General features: G+C 36.5%; 2 protein-coding genes across 2 annotated transcripts in view; one reads left to right on the forward strand and one right to left on the reverse strand.

Annotated features, from left to right (window-relative positions):
• The window catches only part of KLRG1 (killer cell lectin like receptor G1), a 109,033-nt gene that overhangs the window by 87,893 nt on the left and 1,074 nt on the right, over window positions 1-20,066 (forward strand). The window lies entirely within an intron of this gene.
• The window catches only part of A2M (alpha-2-macroglobulin), a 48,436-nt gene that overhangs the window by 9,724 nt on the left and 18,646 nt on the right, over window positions 1-20,066 (reverse strand). Inside the window, exons 16-26 of the mRNA XM_004052668.5 lie at window positions 18,284-18,445; window positions 17,718-17,829; window positions 16,033-16,147; window positions 13,771-13,999; window positions 12,926-13,052; window positions 12,472-12,593; window positions 11,765-11,816; window positions 2,659-2,742; window positions 2,204-2,380; window positions 1,810-1,897; window positions 266-422 (exon numbers count right to left, since the gene is read on the reverse strand). Coding sequence (XP_004052716.2) covers window positions 266-422; window positions 1,810-1,897; window positions 2,204-2,380; window positions 2,659-2,742; window positions 11,765-11,816; window positions 12,472-12,593; window positions 12,926-13,052; window positions 13,771-13,999; window positions 16,033-16,147; window positions 17,718-17,829; window positions 18,284-18,445 — 1,425 coding nt within the window. The remainder of the gene's footprint in view (window positions 1-265; window positions 423-1,809; window positions 1,898-2,203; window positions 2,381-2,658; window positions 2,743-11,764; window positions 11,817-12,471; window positions 12,594-12,925; window positions 13,053-13,770; window positions 14,000-16,032; window positions 16,148-17,717; window positions 17,830-18,283; window positions 18,446-20,066) is intronic.

The raw sequence follows: 20,066 nt of genomic DNA on the forward strand, positions 1-20,066 counted from the left end.
AGAGATTTGAATAATTCAACTTCTGAGAATGCTATTGATTAGTTCTTTCTATTCTACTGTGTCATGGAATTCATCCTTACCCATATCCATCCCTATAGGGCAAAGTATCACAATCAACTTTTGTTCTATCCCCTCTTTTTTGGTGCCATCCAGGTTTTATTTTCCTCTGAGGCTTTCCCTTAGAATTTTTCACATTATCACTTCCTCTCCTCATCCTTGCAGATATCATAATGGACAAATCAAAACTAGCTCCAGAATGATTCACCTTTATGGCATTGTTGAGCAGTGACCCAGAGCTCCTGAAACAGCCATTGTCCTTCTGCCTCTGGGAGAGCCATATGAGGGCTTGGGTAATGTGTGCTTCATCGATGAAGATGTAGGCTCGAGCTTGGGCAAAAGTCTTCAGAACAAAGGCTGTGAGCCTGACCAGGGAGGAAGCAATCATGATGTTTATGTTGTCAAAATGGTTTTATAACCACTTCACAGCAACAGGCTTCATATGATGTGAGTTAGCTAACAAAATTCTTGTGTACTTAGAGATCTTATCTCCTTGATTAATCTTTAGTCTGCCTGATTAATCTGCTAGATGTAGTATTTCCTTGCTAACTCTCTCTTTGCCACAGGGAGTCTAAGTATATTTAATTTTATTTTAGTTCCGAGATACATGTGCAGAACGTGCAGGTTTGTTACATAAGTATACGTGTGCCATGGTGGTTTCTTGCACCTATTGACCCATCCGCTTAGTTCCCTCCCGTCACCCCACACCTCCCAACAGGCCCTGGTGTGTGTTGTTCCTGTCCCTGTGTCCGTGTGTTCTCATTGCTTAACTACCACTTGTGAGTGAGAACATGTGGTGTTTGGTTTTCTGTTCCTGTGTTAGTTTGCTGAGGCTGATGGCTTCCAGCTTCATCCATGTCCCTGCAAAGGACATGTTCTCATTTCTTTTTATTGCTGCATAGTATTCCATGGTGTATATGTACCACATTTTCTTTATCCAGTCTGTCATTGATGAGCATTTGGGTTAGTTCCATGACTTTGTTATTGTAAATAGTGCCGCGATAAACACACGTGTGCATGTGTCATTATAGTAGAATGATTTATATTCCTTTGGGTATATACCCAGTAATGGGATTACTAGGTCAAATGGTATTTCTGGTTCTAGATCCTTGAAGAATCGCCATACTGTCTTCCACAATGGTTGAACAAATTTACATTCAAGTAATTTGAATGTACTTATTTTTGTTAGTTACTTGAGTAAGGTTTTAAATCTCTCTTATCTTTAGAGATTTCCTTCTGCAGATGACAGAATCTTCTCACATGCAGCTCTTACATGCAGTAAATTTTAATATTGCTTTACTTTAGGGATTTAAAAAAATGTTTTATATTACTGTTTCCTTCTCAATTGTTTCCTCTTATTAATGAATTCATTCCAAGTCAAGCTGAATGACTTAGAATGTGACAATATAAGCTGAAGTTAACATGGTTTATCTGGAAGTTATATATGTTCACTGGCAATATCATTTTAAAACTCATGGTTATGGCAGCTACTTTAGAAAGAATAGCCATTTCAGAAAGAAAACCTTGGTACATTATTAATAGGATCAATTTTGGAAACAAGCCTAACATAACATGTATTTGGATATCAGGTTTTCTTCTGGTTACCTTGCTAATCTTGGTGGATTTATCTAGTATAACAAACCGTCAGTCTGATAATACATATCTGATAGTGTTGCTGTGAATATAATTGAGGTAATACATGTAAAAGAGCTGGCACACAAAAAGAAGCTCAAAAAATTGTTCTTTCCTTACCAGGTGTTGCCCTGGTTCCTGCCATATCGTTCCCCAAAGGTGCTGTAGGAGCCATCATAGTGTTTGTAGTTCAACTGTCTCTGGTAACCTGGGAAGGAAGATTAATGAAACAGCACAATGGATTAATGTGCATGCTGAGGGTGGAGAAATTACTAAAGTACCTTGGCTTCTCTTGTGACATTTCTTAAATTTTGTTGTCATAGATTAGGAGTTTCTGAGCCTTAAATATTTTATTGGAGGTTGGAGAGTGGATAGTTTCCTTGAAATTAACTATCATAGCAGCTATCATAGTGAGCTAAGCTAATGTATCATAATATTCATAAGTAACTGAAACCTACTGGGAAATCCAGTTGAAATAACATTCAAGTTTTCCCTTACTCAAGTAATCACTCACCAGTGTTGAGATAGCCAATGGCCTTGGACTTGATCTCTGGAGTAAGCTGCTGTGTTTCATTTAGATAATCCAGTACATAGATGTTAGGAGCAAAGAGGACCATATTCTGCTCTCCACAGCCATAGGGCATCTGGAGAAGATTTTGTGTATTTTGCATGGCAGAGCCTAATATGTCTCCTAGAGAATGGGAGAGATGGGAAGTCATAAAGCTTGGAGATTATCATCGATCAAAGTCATTAAGCAGAAATAATTAGTTGAGCTTAGAAATTGAGAATTTTTAGGAAGGATGATTCTTCCAGGGATAGAAGTATGATTGAAAGCAATAAACAAGCCCAAAGAAGAAGAGAAGAAAGAAGTTAAAATTATAGTATTATTTTTAGTAAATATTTATGGGAAATAAAAATAGTATAATAGAAGCTGTTAATGCCCGGATCCACTAGGGGCTGGAGACTCACCCAAAACTGAGACAGAAGCTCGGGAAGATTCTTCTACCACATTTGGTGGCAGTTTCAGGGATAATTCTTCAGAAACCTCACCACCTAGAGAAATAAGCAAATCAGACATATGAAAATTATTTCTGCATTATATCTTTCTAAACAGCTCTATGACCCAGAAGCTAGGACTATGCCTTATACCTAAACTCCTCCTGAAAAGTTGTCCGCCTTTAATACAACAGTAATATATAAATATCTTAAAAATGGGCTACTGGTTTCCTGTGATTTTCAGAATTTCTTCTTCAATGATCTTTTCAGTAATTTATGTAGAATTGCATGCCAAATAAGACAACAAATTGTAAGAGCCTGGTGATGTTGTGATTCAGTTGCTGTCATCTGATGGCTGACACAAGACGGTTATCACAAGATGATCTATTTAGTTCCCACCGCCAACTTCCTAACTCAACAGTTGTATGGAGAAAACACCAACAACAAAGCCCTGTAAGTGTACATAAGTAAAACTACCCACAAAAGGTCCTGAATTCTATACTAATGCTATGTTCTTTCTTCAAATTTCAGAAATAAAGATAGTATTTTTATGGAAAACCTAGAAAATTGAGGGTAAGGAAGTGAAGATGAACAGTATTTGATGCATTGAAAATAAAATAATTACTACTCATGAACATACATTTACTTCCATTTTAATCTTGGTAAATTATATGAAATGAAAATGAGAGAAGTATAGTGTTTATTTTCATACTGAATCCCTTCCTCATAAAATTAATATTAAAATGTTTCTTAAAAAAAAGCCATAAGCATAGTTAAAGGACAAATGGCTAAGCAAAATAAAATGCTTGACTCACTGAAAATAAAATAACTGCTACTGATGAACATACATTTACTACAATTTTAGTATTGGTGAATTATATACAAATGAAAAATGTAGCAGTTATCTTCCCTTTCTCATAAAATTAATGTTAAAACTTTTGTAAAAAAACAGATGCCATAAACAAAGTTAAAAAAATGACCAAGTGAAAGAAAATATCTGCAACATATTCAACAGATAAAGAATTAGTGTTATACAACTGAGTCAGAAAAAAACTACTCAAAAGACAAATGGCCAAAGATTATAAAGGCAATTAATAAACATGCAAAAATAGGGTCATCCTTGTAATTAAGAAAATATAAATTAAAACAACAGCAAATTTTTTTTTTCTAAATTTTTGGCAAAAATTAAAATTAAAAACTTTGATGGTAACAGATGATGGCAAATATAGCACTATGGAAATATATCCTGGTGGAAGTATAAATGCCTTTAGGTAATTAAGAGGAGGATTTTCTTTTTGTAGTTCTATTAAAATTCAGAATAAAGCAAGATGATGGACTAGAAAGTCTCAGGATCTTCCTCCCTCCACAGAAAGTCCAACTAGCTACTATCCACAGATCAGAAAATCTATTTTGAAAACCCCAATACTTGGAAACAAGTCTAGGACACCTACATTGTTCACAGAACTCAGTGAAGACAAATTAGAAGGGTAGGAAGAATGGTCTCACTTTGACCATGTCATTGTTCCCACTCCTTTAGGTTAGCACAATGCCAGATAGAGAGGAGTTCCCTGGGGTCACAGTTTCTACAGGGCGGGAAGAGAACCAGGGGTAGACATCAAGATTCTCAAGTATTCAAAGACACTTCTCAGGAAGCCCACTCTGGTCTCATTTCACCGGGAACACAGGAAGTCATGAGGTCAGGTAGAAACAAAGAAGGACAGAGCTCACAGTGACCAGCATGTGGATTTTGGTAGTGCTTCTGTGTTTCTGCCAGCTATGGCACCCATTCAGAGATACCAGCCAACTGCATGGCCCATCTGCAAAACTGAGCTGGTCACTTTCAGAAGCATGTTGGGAAGTTCAACCTAGCTTGAGTTTCCAGATGGCCAGTCTGTAAGCCCAGCTTCAGAGGTTATGCCAGTGACCCCACCCAGGTAGCAGACACCACCTCCGTGTATTTCATAGAAGTGTAGGGGTTAAATATGCTTGACCTGGGAGTCTAAAGGGTAGCTCAACTCAGACAAAACCTCACTCCATGGCTCCATTCACAAGGGTGGGGTAGCAATCCTCTATTATGCACATCTAAGAAGTATAGTATTTATTTCTGCCCATCCCAAGCAACAACTCTACCTAACCTCACAGCCCAGATTGTGACCCTGCCTAACTTCAGGTCCCAAATAGCAGAATCATCCAGCCAGGCAACACATCTTGTGACTGGCCTGACCAGAGGCCATTGCAGTACCCAGCCAGCAGCTCCACCAGATAGCAGAGACAAAACAGTGATCTTGCCAGAGAGCAAGGACCAACCAGTGGCCCTACCAAACATAAGAGCAAAGGCAGTGGCCCAGCCAACTAGGGAACCCATGAAAAGCTCTGCCTGCTCAAGGTTGTCACCAACTGATCTTTCCAGAATTATAGGCTAGACTAAATAGCAAACCTTTATCCCTGCCAAAGAATACCTATAAAAACCAGAAGAAGTGGCTTTCTCCTCAAATGCACAAACAATGCAAGGACACAGGATTATGAAGAATCAAGGAATGATGACACCTCCAAAAGAAACTGACCAAACTCAAAAAATTGACCTCATAGAAATAAAGATCTATGAAATCACTGACAAAGAATTCAGAATAATCCTCTTGAAGAAATTCAGTGGATTACAAGAATATATAAATACAAAATTAAATGAAATTTGCAAAACAATACACCAACAAAGTGAGAAGTTTGACGTAGAAGTAGAAACGATTGTGAATAGTGCCACAATAAACATATGTGTGCATGTGTCTTTATAGCAGCATGATTTATAATCCTTTGGGTATATACCCAGTAATGGGATGGCTGGGTCAAATGGTATTTCTAGTTCTAGATCCCTGAGGAATCACCACATTGACTTCCACAGTGGTTGAACTAGTGTACAGTCCCACCAACAGTGTAAAAGTGTTCCTATTTCTCCACATCCTCTCCAGCACCTGTTGTTTCCTGGGACATGCATGAAGCTGGAAACCATCATTCTCAGCAAACTATTGCAAGGACAAAAAACCAAACACCGCGTGTTCTCACTCATAGGTGGGAATTGAACAATGAGAACACTTGGACACAGGAAGGGGAACATCACACACCGGGGCCTGTTGTGGGGTGAGGGGAGGGGGGAGGGATAGCATTAGGAGATATACCTAATGTAAATGACGAGTTAATGGGTGCAGCACACCAACATGGCACATGTATACATATGTAATAAACCTGCACGTTGTGCACATGTACCCTAGAACTTAAAGTATAAAAAAAAAAGAAATACAATTATCTGCAACTTAGCTAATATTGTAAAATAAAAAATAAATAGAAACAATCAAAAAGAAACCAAATAGAAATCCTGGAAATAAAGAATACAATGACTAAAATTAAAAATTCAAAGTAAGCTCAACAGCAGACTTGATCAAGCAGAAGAATCAGTGGGCTCAAAGACAGAGTATTTGGAATTATCCAGGCAGAAGAGCAGAAAGACAAAAGAATGAAGAAAGCCTATGGAAATTATGGGACATCATCATGAAATCAAACCTTTGCATTAAAGAAAGTCCAGAAGAAGAAGAAAGAGACTATAAAGCACATTTAAAGCAATAATGAAAAAAAAAGAGTATAGAATCAGAAAAAAAAAAAAAAAGCAGTAATGGCTGAAAACTTCCCTAATTAGGGGATAGATGCTAGCATCCAAGTACAGGAGGCACAGAGGTCTCCAGTGAAATTCAAATGAAAGAACTGCTCACTAAGACACAATAATTAAACTATCAAAAATCAAAGACAAAGAAAAAATTCTGAAAGCAGAAGGTGATAAAGAAACATATCACATACAAAGGAATTCCAATACAACTATCCATGGATTTTTAGCAGGAACCCGGCAGGCTGAGGGAGAGTGGAATAATATATTCAAAGTACTGAAGGAAAACAAAAATAAAAACAACATGGAATCAAGAATTCTTCATCCAGCAAAGCTGTCTTTCAGAAATGAGGGAGAAATAAAACATTCCCAGACAAACTAAAAGCTAAGGGAGTCGTCAACATTAGGCCTGCCTTCAGGAATTACTGAAGGGAGTTCTTTAAGCTGAAACAAAAGGCCCCTAATTAATAATACAAAAACACAAAAGCACAAAATTTAATGGTATAAGTAATATAGAGCCATATTCAAAATACTCTATGACTGTAATGATGGTATTTAAAGCAATTTTATCTCTAGTACAAGGGTTAAAAGACAAAATATTAATAACAAGCATAGCTAAAAATAAATTGTCAGTAAATACACATTACAAAATATGTGAATTCTGACATCAACGACATAAAATGTGTGTGGGGGAGTGAAAGAATGCAAAGTTAAGTTGTTATCAGCTTGAAATTGACTGTAAACCTCATAGTAACAGCAAGGCAAAAATCTTTAATAGAAGCACAGAACAAACATTTTAAAAGATTCAAATCATACCACTACAGAACATCAGACCACAAAGGAAGACAGCAAAAGAGGAACAAAGAAGCAAAACAACCAGAAAACAACAAAATGGTAGTACCAAGTCATTTTTAAATTAATGATTACCTTGAATGCGAATGGACTAAATTCCCCATTTAAAAGACATAAAGTGACTGAATGGATTTAAAAAAACAGGACCGAAACATATGCTAATTACAAGAGACTCACCTAATTTTTAAGGACACACATAGACTGAAAGTGAAGAGAAGCAAAAAGATGTTCTAGGTAAATGGGGACTAGAAGAGAGCAGGGGTAGCTTTACTTATATTCAACAAAACAGACTTAAAGTCAAAAACTGTACAAAGAGACAAAGGAGAACATTATATAATGATAAAAGGGTCAATTCATCAAAAGGATATAACAATTGTAAATCTATACATATCCAACATTGGAGCACCTAAATATATAAAACAAATATTAAAGGTTGAAGGGAGAGATATGTTGCAATGCAGTAATATCAGGGAATTTCAACATCTCACTTTAAAAAATGGATAGATTATCCAGAAAGAAAATTAATAAGAAAACGTTGAACTTGACCAACACTTTAGATCAAATAGACCTAATGGATACATACAGAACATTTCATCTCAAGCACACAAGAAACATTCTCCAAGATAGATCATATTTTAGCCCACAAAACAAGTCTTAGCAAATTTAAGAAGACTGAAATCGTTTCATCGTATCAAGTATCTTTTCTGACTGCAATACTATGAAAACTAGAAATGAGTAACAGGAGGAATTAGACAAAATTCACGAATATATGAAAATTAAATGACATGCTCCTGAACAGCCAATGGGTCAATAAAGAAATTTAAAAGGAAATTCAAAAATATCTTAAGACAAATGAACATGCAAATGGAGCATAACAAAACATAGCATAAAGTAAAAGCAATTCTAAGAGGAAAGCTTATAACAATAAACACCAAAAAAGAAGAAAAATTTCCAATAAAGATACTAATGATATTCCTCAGAGAAATAGGAAAAGAAGAACAAACTAAGCTCAAAATTGGCAGAAGAAAGGAAAATAATAAAGATTAGAGCAGAAATAAATCAAATAGAGACTAGAAAAAGAATACAAAAGATCAGTGAAACTGAATTGTTTTTTTAAAAAGACAGACAAAAACTTTTAGCTAGGTTAGCTAAGAAAAAAGAGGGAGGCCTTAAATATATAAAATCAGAAATGAAAGAGAAATTATGGCTGATACCACAGAAATACAAAGGATCATAAGAGACTATTATGCATAAGTATACACCAATAAATTGGATGATCTAGAAGAAATGAATGCATTCCTAGACATATACATACTACCAAGACTGAATCATGAAGAAATAGAAAATCTGAACTGACAAATAATGAGTAAGGAGATTGAATCAGTAATAAAAAGTTTTCCATTAAAGAAAAGCCTAATAACTCTTGGCTTCACTGCTAGGTTCTACTTATCATTTAAAAAGAATGAATACCAATCCTTCTCAAACTCTGCCAAAAGCTGGAAGAGGAAGGAATACTTTCAAGCTCATTTTATGAGGCAAGCATTACCCTGATACCAATGTCATAAAAAGACATTACAAAAAAGAATTACAGGCCAATATTCTTGATGAATATAGATGCAAAAATCCTCAATAAAATACTAGCATAGCAGCTAAGCATGGTGGCATACACCTGTGGGTGGCTGAGGTGGTAGGATTGCTTGAACTCAGGAGTTCAAGTCCAGCCTGGGGAACACAGCAAAAGCTCATCACTTAAAAAACTAAACCAACCAACAAACCACATGAAATAAACTAGCAGACTAAATCCAACAATACATTAAAAGGATCATCTACCTAGTCAAGTGGGATTTATCCCTGAGGTGCAAAATTTGTTCAACATATGCATGTCAATAAATGTGATACATCACATTTACAGAATGAAGGGTAAAAACCATACCATCATCTTATTAGATGGAGAAAAAGTATTTGACAAAATTCAATGCTCTTTTATGATAAAACTCTCACCAAATTAGATATACAAGCAATGTTCCTCAACACAATAAAGGGCATGTATGATAAACCTATAGCTTACATATTTAACAGTGGAAAATTGAAAGACTTTCCTTTAAGATCTGGAACAAGACAAGGATACCCACTGTCACCATTTATTTTCAAAGTAGCACTGGAAGTAGCAGCAAGAGCAATCAAACATGAAAAAGAAATGAAAAATATCCAAACTGACAAGGAAGAAGAAAAATTTTCACTGTTGATAATGACATTATCTTATATATTGGAAGCTCAAAAGACTTCACCAAAGGGCTGCAAGAACTTATAACTGAATGCAATAAAGTTGCAAGATACAAAATTAACACATAAAAATCAGTAGTATTTTCTGTACACTAACAATGAATGATTGAAAAAGAAATAAAAACAATCCCATTTACAATAGCTATAAACAATATGTAGAAATAAATCTAATCAAGGAGGTGAAATGTACACTGAAAATTATAAAACACTGATGAAAGAAATCAAACAGAACACAAATAAATGAAAAAAATACAACGTTCATGGATTGGAAGAATTAATACTGTTAAAATGTCCACACTACCCAAAGCAATCTACATATTCAATGTAATCCCTATCAAATTACTGATGTCTAGTTATGGAATCATAAGTGTCATCAACAGATGAACAGATAAAGAAAATTTGGTATATACACATAGAATTTCATTCCATTTTAAAAAACAAGAACATTCTGCTATTTAGGGCAGCATGATTAAATCTGGAGGAGATTATGTTAAGTGAAATAAGCCAGGTATAGGAAAACAAATACTGCATGTTCTCATTTGTATGTGGAAGCTAAAACATTCAAATTCACAGAAGCAGAGAGTAGAATGGTGGTTATGGAGGATGAAGCTGGAGTAAAAGGAAGGTGGTGTTCAAGGGACACAAAGTCTCAGACAGAAGGAATACATTTTTTTGGGATCTATTGCACAGCATGGTGAATATAGTTAATAGTAGGGTATTGTATGTTTCAAACTTGCTTAGAGAATTTCAAATGTTCCCACCACAAAACATAAGTATTTCAGGTTAGCTTGATTTAATTAATTCACATTTTATTCATAAATCATAACATCACTTTGTATGCTGTATATATATACAATTATAAATGGTCAGTTTACAATGTAATTAAAGAACAACAACAACCAACCAAACAAAACTATGCATATCTATGCATATGCTCTCTGACTCAGGAATTTAACATTTTGGATCTACCCTAGCTGTACTTGCATATGTTCATTAAGAGGCTTTTATTATAATTAACTAACTAATTTTTTAAAGCTAGTGAATAGTTGAAAAAACCAATATAGGAAGACTAAAGCACTAAGCAGAATTGTGATGTATTTATATTATAGGAGTAAAAGCAATTCCAAGGAAAGACCTAGATCTACAATTTAACATAGATAAATCTCCAAGACAGGATGCTGAGTGAAAAACAAACAGTGATTTATAGAATGAAACTTATGCAGTTTATTATATGTAAATCACACATCCACAAACATATACATCTATACACATTATTTCTAAAGATAAATGGATGACAAAGTACTGAAAAATGTTCAGGGGGGTGACATTAACCTTTAATGTGATGTTCTGTTTTGTTTTTTTAAAGAAGAATATATTTTTGTAAAATTAGGTAGGCACGTTTGATTATGTTGGTAATTAAAATGAAATTTAGTAAAACTATTTGATGATTAGCCCTTACACCTAAGAGATACATCAAAATGAGTAACTCAGAAATGGAGAAGGCATGATAAAAGGATTGAATGATAGGTAATCAGTTCACTTAAATGTAGAAATAAGGCTAAATGACAAGGAAGTTATGTTTTTAGGGTACATTTTATGTGTTACATCTTGGCAACAGATGAATAGATAAAGTATTTAGTATGAAAAACATACTAAATTTGTAGGTAGTCAGAGAAAGGCAATGAACCTATGTATGATGTTGATTCAATGTTGGTTTGGGGTGAGAATGCATTGTGCTGATAAATTTCTTAGTGTATTAAATTTTTCCTGTAAGTTTCTTCAGTTCCTTCTCAAATGATTGATAGGGCATTAGGTACGGGATAGGCATCAAACAGATATTAATATGACAATAATGGTAAAGGCCATGACAACTTTTCCTTTGGGAAATAGCAATCCCGTTATCAAATACTGTTGGCTATGTAAAACTCAGTGTTAGAATGCCCTAAATTCAGCCGTCCATAGTTTGCATTATTAATTATTTAAGGAAACATCCCTTTTGGTAATATTAATTTTGATTCTACCCACTTTCTACCTATGCCCATACCATACACTGGTCAGAAAGTCATTTGGTGTTTGCACAGGTGCTGCAAAAGATCAAGACTCAGAATGCAGGCTTAGGGATATTCTGATCAAATTACTTGGCCTTCCTAAGAACTATTTTCCACATTTGTCAAATGCATTGATGGTGCTTCAGGTCTTAGATCACAGAGAAAGTGTAGGAATAATATATAAATGTTCTTTGAACTTTAAATGTTAGACTTTAATGTTTTTTAAATTATGATGGTTGACTCTTACCTGATGGACAAAGTAGGGAGTTGAATGTTGTTTCCTTTTCTAGTCCTTCAGGCTTTAGGTAAAAGAAAGAAAAGCTAGTGAGAATGGACTGACCTTCAGAACATGTGTGTTAATGGAGGGACCACAGATATTTGGATAGTGAAGAGAAGGATTTGAACTGTATTATCTAAGAAAATTCTGTACATATAAGCAATATACGTAGGAGGTAGTTCGATGCATGAACAAATGAAGGAAAAATTAAGAAAGTAAATCAAAGGGAGGCTGCGCATGGTGGCTCACACCTATAATCCCAGCACTTTGGGAAGCTGAGGTGGGCAGATCACTTGAGGCCAGGAGTTCGAGACCAGCCTGGCCAATGTGGTGAAATCCTGTCTCTACTAAAAATACAAAAACTAGCTGGGCATGGTGGTGCACACCTGTAATCCCAGCTACTCAGGAGGCTGAGGCACGAGAATTGCTTGAACCCAGGAGGCGGAGGTTGCAGTGAGCAGAGATCCTGCCACTGCACTCCAGCCTGGATGACAGAGCAAGACTCTGCCTCAAAAACAAAAACAAAAACAAAAACCCCCAACAAAACGGAAAGTAAATCAAGAGAGAGATAGGACAGAGAGATACATGAGAATAATATTATAAAATATCCATATATTATTATATTACCCACATATATTATATATTATTGTGGACTATATATTATTAGGTTTACTTACTTCAACCAACAGAGGCTTGATGACTGTGTCTTTCTTTCCGTGTTCAGGAACTGAAGCCACCTCAGTCCCACACAGCTCTTGAGACTCTAGTGCCTCTGCGCTCACAGTGAAATTCACATTTCCTGAAAAAAAAGGCCAGTAGAAATGAATAGCATCTTCCCCTTCCTCCATGCCTCCAAACTCAAGATTTAGAAATGTTCAATGCTCTGTAAGCTTTTGTTTTATTAAAACACAGAAGCAGGAATGGAAACATGCAAATGAGAGGTGAATGATACTGAGAATTCAAGGTGGAGATGCTGAGGATATCCTTGTAGGCATCTTAGCATAAAAGACAAAGGAAAAAAATCGCAGCATCTAGTGGTCTCTTCCTGAAGGAAGTAGCACTCAATATAAGGTTCCCACTGCCATATACAATCTTTGAGTAGAGAATTATCTCTAGGAGTTTTTTGCTCACCTAATGACTTTGGGGTTATTGCCCAGGACACAGTTTGCCGCCCGTTTGCACAGATGCAGTGAGGCGCTTGTTCCTTCTCCACTGGGACAGCTAGGAAGGCGGGAGAGGCTTCCAGCTGCACACTGACCTGAAACCACACATAAGAAAGGGATTAGAGGGGGAAGGAGAACAGAGGGAGAATGGGTTTGAAGTAAAGCATCTTGAGGAATTGGTTAGATTTCAGGTTGCCTCACATTAAAGATGATATAAATGAAGATCAAGTACCTGAAATATATTTAAGTGGATCTTAATGTATCAGATTTACACAGGTAAATCTGAGTTATTTTGGAAGCAACCTGCTCTTTCACATGATGGGACCAGAGGAAGGGAAAGGTAATGAAGGCATGCTGCTCTACCTCTTTGGTCTGGAACTTTGACCATTCCCCCGGATCTCCCGGCAGAGGATACAAGACTTATAAACAGTTATGGTTTCAGCAAAGGTAAGATGCTCACAAACGACTTTTAAAATTAGGTTTAATATAATGAATGAGCTACGAAAAGTTAAATATATGAGATCGTAGAGGTTGAAACCTTGTAGAATCTGTCATGAGAATAGAGTACTGACTTTTGTCATCCCTGTCAGAATTCTTCATACCACACAAATACTAACTTTGAAGGGTTATAAGGGCTAGAAACTTGCTTTATGGTGCAGTTTGGTATTTGGAGATCTCAAAACCTGTAACTTTTACAATCATGAATATCTAGTAAGCATATTTTGCATACAAGAGTTTGCAGTATTCCTAGGAATGCAACTTTTAATTTACTTGATGGCTACCTTGTATTTAATTTAGGAAAGAGATCCTTACCCAGATGCATTTGGGAAGGTAGTTTAGGACTGTGGCCTTGAGTGTGAAGGCCTCTCCACGAATCACAGAGTAAGGCATTGTGAGCTCCACAAAGAAGGGCTGGAAGGCTCGGAGAGAGGCAGTGGAAGAGATACCAAGTCCAGCATCTTCAGACAGGCAGAAGGCCCCTGCCTTCCACTCAGTGATGGTGTCAGGGACTGTTACTCCTACCTCAGCCACACCTGCCGAGCTGGAGAGGAGTGTAAGTGAAGAACAGAAAGTAAACAGTTAAATACATCCTTTCTAGGGAGACAATCCCTAGGAATGATTCTACTGCCATGACTTAAAAACACTCAATAGAAATACCAATAATGGAGAGTATAATCAAGGATTGAGATGGGAATATAAGTCCTTTTCTTCCAACTGTTTTTAATTGTAGTATATCAGAATTGTAGCATAATCTTTTACAGACAATATAGTTATAAATTTAATATGCAGTTTGAGATTGTTCTTAAGTTCTCTTCTCTAAAATGCTATTTCACTGAGGGCTGCTTTATAATTTTAAATTCTACTACTATTGTGTATAGTGGGCCTGACTGAATCTGTATTTAACTCAGGATTGCTAACCAGTGAGGGATCTCTTACAGGCAATCTGTGCAGTCCTTGGTTGTATTAGGTCCTTATGCCCATTTTCTGGAAATCTTAGAATTAAATTTGCACAAAATTTTTTAGCTCTGATGCAATTAGATTAGTAAGACTTCTTAGCTGATGTATTTATGTTAAACATCTCCTGAAATTAGCAATGCGTTTGAAAGAAGTACTTCAGTACTGAAAAATTAGCTAACAGCTCCCAGTTTCTCCCTGGAAGGGCTTCGTCCACCCACTTTATCCGATGCTGACTGAGTGTTGGGCTTCTAACTAGCCTGCACCGGGAAGCAGAAGGGGCAAGGAAACGACAGACTTACAGGAAGGCTGAAAAGCAGTAAGGGCACTTCCCATGCCTCCTTCCCCTGGCTCGCCCCACGGATAAAACCAGGTCTGAACATACCCCTGGGAATAATCTGCCTATGCATCAAGCACCCCAATGTTTACAGCTCCTACCTAAGGGTCTGGCTCCTAAATCACCTAGCTCCAGGAGTAGATGGAGCTCTGCAATCAGGAATCTCCCTAGACCACAGTGAACACAGAGGTGGTTTTAAATAGGCCTTTGAGCAATGCCAGTGGCTACCCGCCCCCACCACCCCTTGGCTCAATACAGAGAGAACAGGCAAAATCTCCCGTTTCTGGCTGTCTCCTAAGGGTTGGGCTTCTAAACAGCCTGCATCTGGGAGTGGAAGGGAGAAGTAAACAAGACTCCAGGAGCCTGAAAGGGAGTATATGGCCATTCCGGCTCTTTCTCTCCACCTGCCCCACTGGCTTGTTTCAGGGATAAAACTCTGTTTCCAGTGTCTCTCTGGAAGGAGTTTGTTCACTCCCCTTGGTGCAAATGTACATTGCCACAGCCATTATGGAAAACAGTATGGAGATACCTCAAAAATTTTAAAATGGAAACTACCATATGTCCCAGAAATCCCTCTTCTGGGTATACTCCCAAAGGAAATGAAAAAAGCACCTTGTAGAGATATATGTGTTTTGGTGTTCATTACAGCATTATTCACAGTTGCCAAGATATAAAAACAACCTAAGTGTCTGGGTGAATGGATAAATAAATTGTGGCTATGCATAATGGAATATTATTCAGCCTTAAGTGGAAGAAGATCCTGCCATTTGTGACAACATGGATGAACCTGGGGGAGATTATGCTAAGTGAAATAAGCCAGACACAGGACAAGTACTGTGTGATCTTACTTGTATGTGGATGCTAAAAGAAGTTGAATACATAGGAACAGAGAGTAGAACGGTGGTTGGGGTTGCAGGGATGGGGAGAAGCAGGTCAAAGGGTACAAAGTTGAAGTTACGTAGGATGAATAAATTTAGAAATCTAAAGTACAGCATGAGGACTGTAGTTGATAATACTGTATTGGATACTGAAACTTGGCTAAGAGGATAGATTTTAGGTGCGCTTGCCATGCACACAAAAATAGGTAACAATGTCAGCTAATGGATGTGTTAATTTGCTTGACTGTAGTAATCATTTCACTGTGTGTATGTGTATATATATATCAAAACATCATGTTGTACGTCATAAACATATAAAACAATAAAAACAGAAAAACTAGCAAAGAGTTGAAAATAGTCAGGGACCTCTATTGTTGCATATTGCATATGCAGGAACTTACTTACTTTACCACCACCAAATCCCAGATCCATGTCTCAGGGAAGTACTTTCGTACGGTCTCCGTGTGAGGCTCTTCAACATGCACCAGGCGTGCATGGCCTCTTCCCATTACATCTGACTCTATGGTGAGTGAGGAAGAAGACATTACAATAAACATACAGATAAAGCTTATGAGAGAATGTAATAGTTGCCACCAAAAAAAAAAAAAGCAAAAAACAAATCGTCTGATGAAATAGAGAGGAAGGAGGAGAGGGCGCTTGGGTCATCAAGGAAAGCTTCTTTGAGGAGGAAATATGTTGGATGAGTTATGAAGTATTAGAACAAGCTAGGAGAGGCCGGGTGCGGTGGCTCATGCCTGTAATCCCAGCACTTTGAGAGGCTGAGGCGGGTGGATCACGAGGTCAGGAGATCAAGACCATCCTGGCTAACACGATGAAACCCCGTCTCTACTAAAAATACAAAAAAAATTAGCCGGGCGTGGTGGCGGGCGCCTGCAGTCCCAGCTACTTGGGAGGCTGACGCAGGAGAATGGCGTGAACCCGGGAGGCAGAGCTTGTAGTAAGCCAAGACTTCTCACTCCAGCCTGGGCGATCTGGGCAACAGAGTGAGACTTCGTCTCAAACAAACAAACAAACAACAAAAAAAAACAAGAATAAGCTAGGAGTGAGCTGGGGGCGGAGGGTCATAAGCAGAGGCTATAGAGACTTTGGCAGACAGAGGCTTGGATTGTCTGTGGGGCACAAGGACTCTGTGGAGTCCTATGTGGCTGCTGCCGCTGTGCTAAGTGGAGAGTGTTATGACACAAGGCTGTGAAGAGGGCAGGAATCCAAGTTTCCATTGGTGTGCTCCTCTGCAGGAGCAAGGAAAAACTGACACACATGTTATGACAGTGGCTTTGAGAAACAGTTTACAGGAGGGAAAAGTTCAATAATAATAAAGACTTTTTATTCTCTATCGTGTCAGAAGATTACAGTTAGTTTCCTTCACTCTATTCACCTTCTATTAAGGGTGTGCTGGTCAATATTTCACAACCAGCTCTCTGGAAAAAAAATTGTGCATATATATATATATATATATATATATATATATATATACTTATACATGCATACATTTACTATAAATCTTACTGATAAAGGATTATACAATATAATTTATAAATAATAAAATATGCCGTAGACTTCATAGTGAATTCCATAGAGCCAACTGATTCTCCCTAAATGCTTTCCTTGATTTTTGACCCTCTTTTCTCTGTACTCAACTTATCCTCAATCATGATTTGACAATATGGGACTATAAATAAATGCTTGATTACTATTCAGTTCATCAAAGAAGTAGCTCATGTCATTGATGAATGTGTGTGGTTCCAACATAAATATTGGCTGATGTTTTGGGGAAGTTGAACAGCTTTTTTACCTGACTGATGGAGAATGTAGTGTTGTTGTGTGAACATTTCTATTTCTGTTTACACTAATCCTACGCTTGAAAACTTTCTCTTTCCTTTCAGCCTAACACATGTATCTCCATTTACTAGAATTTGAGTTTATATTACTATATGACCTTGAGCAATAACCTTAATATGTATGACTCACATGTCCTTTTTTTTGTTAATTTTTGTCACATTGTATCTTTTAAAAAATTTAAAATTTGGTGAATATATCAGGCAATATATATTTATTAATTTTTTGTTTACCATAAAAACCTACACGTAGACCTTCAGGTCCATGCATTTCATACTTTTGAAGCTGTGGACACATTTTGGGTTTACGAATCTTTGAGTTGGTGAATGCCTTTAAGCCCATGTCCTGCAAAGAAAATTATCATCTAATCAGTAAATATATATTATAAAATATACATAGGTAGCTACTTCTTTTCATTGAATTTGACAAGCAATCCGGTTAACTTAAATTAAACTTTTAACATTCACATCTGTAGAAGGGATATTTATATACTTAAGGATGTAATTTTATTCTTTTCATTAAACTCTTTCAACAGTAATTATTTTGTATATGTGATTTTAATAAACATCACAGAGCAATTAATTCCTGTGAAAAAAGAAAACTTGAATAATACTCCAAAAAGTTCCAGCTTAGTTCAGCAGCTTTTCGCAGATCTGCTGCTATTAGTAGAGAAGCCACTTACCTCTTTATATCCCATTACCCTCAACTAGGACATGAAGGCATTCAAATACAGACTCTTTTCCATGTGTAATATTTTAAGAACCTTAAGATCAGACCATCTGCAACATAAGGAGTTTACCTCTAGGAAGCTGTACATATCCTTTTCATTTGTACTTGATACTGGAGTATATGTGATTCCATTAATATAGACATTATGACGATTGATGCAGTCTTCATCGTCCTGGTCATTCAAAGGCCCAGGGAAGCCAGTGAGGTCCTTTTCTGGTAGCAGGTTGTAAACCTGTACAAATACGAAAGACAAAAAGGCAAACTTATTTGTGACATTTTTTAAGTTCAAGGAGAAAAGAACAGGAACAATGAACATCCGTCTTTCTTTGAGCGCTCTCATTGCTTTGATGATTTATAGAGGGTATGGATCATTTTCTTGACACACTGTTTTCATTTTGAAGATGTTTAACAATTTTAGGAAAAACCAAACACTCCATCTAAGTACTCATCTAAGTACTAAGTACTACTTCGTTACACCGTTCAGAGGCCACCACTAGACTCAACACTGGAATGAAATAAAACTTTATTAATTGAAAAATCAAGGTCTGTTGTATTTGTGACATTGCACAAAGCTTTGAGATGATAGAAGGAAATGATAGTTTTGTGCTTATCTTGTGGTGAGCAACTGACTCAGTATATAACAAAGTTAATGGGTGCATGTTCTAAACAGGCACACGAATAGGAATATCCTCTCTCCACAGGACACGATGGCATTTTCTTAGGTATTATTAGTGGAAACAAAATGCTCCAGATCTTCATATAATACATACAACTTTAACTGTAAAATTCTAGGCATGATGCTTTCAAGTCCATTTGAAGGTGAGAAGAAAGACAGACATAAAAATTGTGATAGTTACATTGCATTCTATTCGGAGGAGTTTAAAACTGATTGACAAGAACAGATGAGCAAAGTGAGTGGTGTGACGAAATTAGACACTTTCTCAAAGTATCTTAACATTTCTCATTTCCTCTCCCTGCTTTTATTGTGGCATATTGCATAATTATTGTCTGTCTCATCTATGGGACAGACAATGTAAGTTCCATGAGACATAAATTTTTATCTTTCCAGTAGCTCACTGCTTGATCTCTACTAGCACTTAGTATAATACCTAGAACACAGTGGGCATTAAATAAATGTGTTGAATGAATGACCTACACTAGTAGCAGCAAAGTGTTTCATTGGTAAGACACTAATCAAAGGTTGAGAAGAGCTGGTGTTTTAACTCAGGTCTACTACTAAATCCCTGAAAGCTTCTGCTTTATTATTAATAAATAGGACTGTCTGCCTTATCTACCCATCAGGGTTGTTATAATTTGAAAAATTCTTTGAGAATTATAAAATTATGTTATAAAAGTATAAAACACGTATATTATTTTCCCACATATCCTCTTGAGATCCTACTGTTGAAATGTACTTGATGCTTCCTTTAGAAGTATTCTAATATTTTCAGTTAAAATCCCATTAGAAGGACAAACAAGTAAGAAATATTTTTTTATAAGTTTCTATTTCAGGAAAATAAAAATATAAATTTCTCTTTGTTAAATTATGGTAGTAGAAAAAGCTTCAGTAAGAGGTTATTACAATTGGTCTCATATTAAAAATTTGAAGATGTGAGCAAACTACTATTAGTACATGCTATTAACTAGTTTTTGTTGTTCCAATTCAGCATATCCTTTTGGTATTTCTTCTATTAGCTCCATATTTTCAAAGAGTTCAGTTATCAATGTCAATTATATAGTAGTTCATTTTCCCTAAGTTTTGTTCCTCAGAGATAATACATATGTTCCCTCAGAAATTATGTGTAGCTTGGGACAGCAATTACTTCAACTGATGTAATTCTTTCTTTTTTTTT

Source organism: Gorilla gorilla, chromosome 10 (genome assembly GCF_029281585.2).
Source record: "Gorilla gorilla gorilla isolate KB3781 chromosome 10, NHGRI_mGorGor1-v2.1_pri, whole genome shotgun sequence".
Taxonomy (NCBI): Eukaryota; Metazoa; Chordata; class Mammalia; order Primates; family Hominidae; genus Gorilla; species Gorilla gorilla.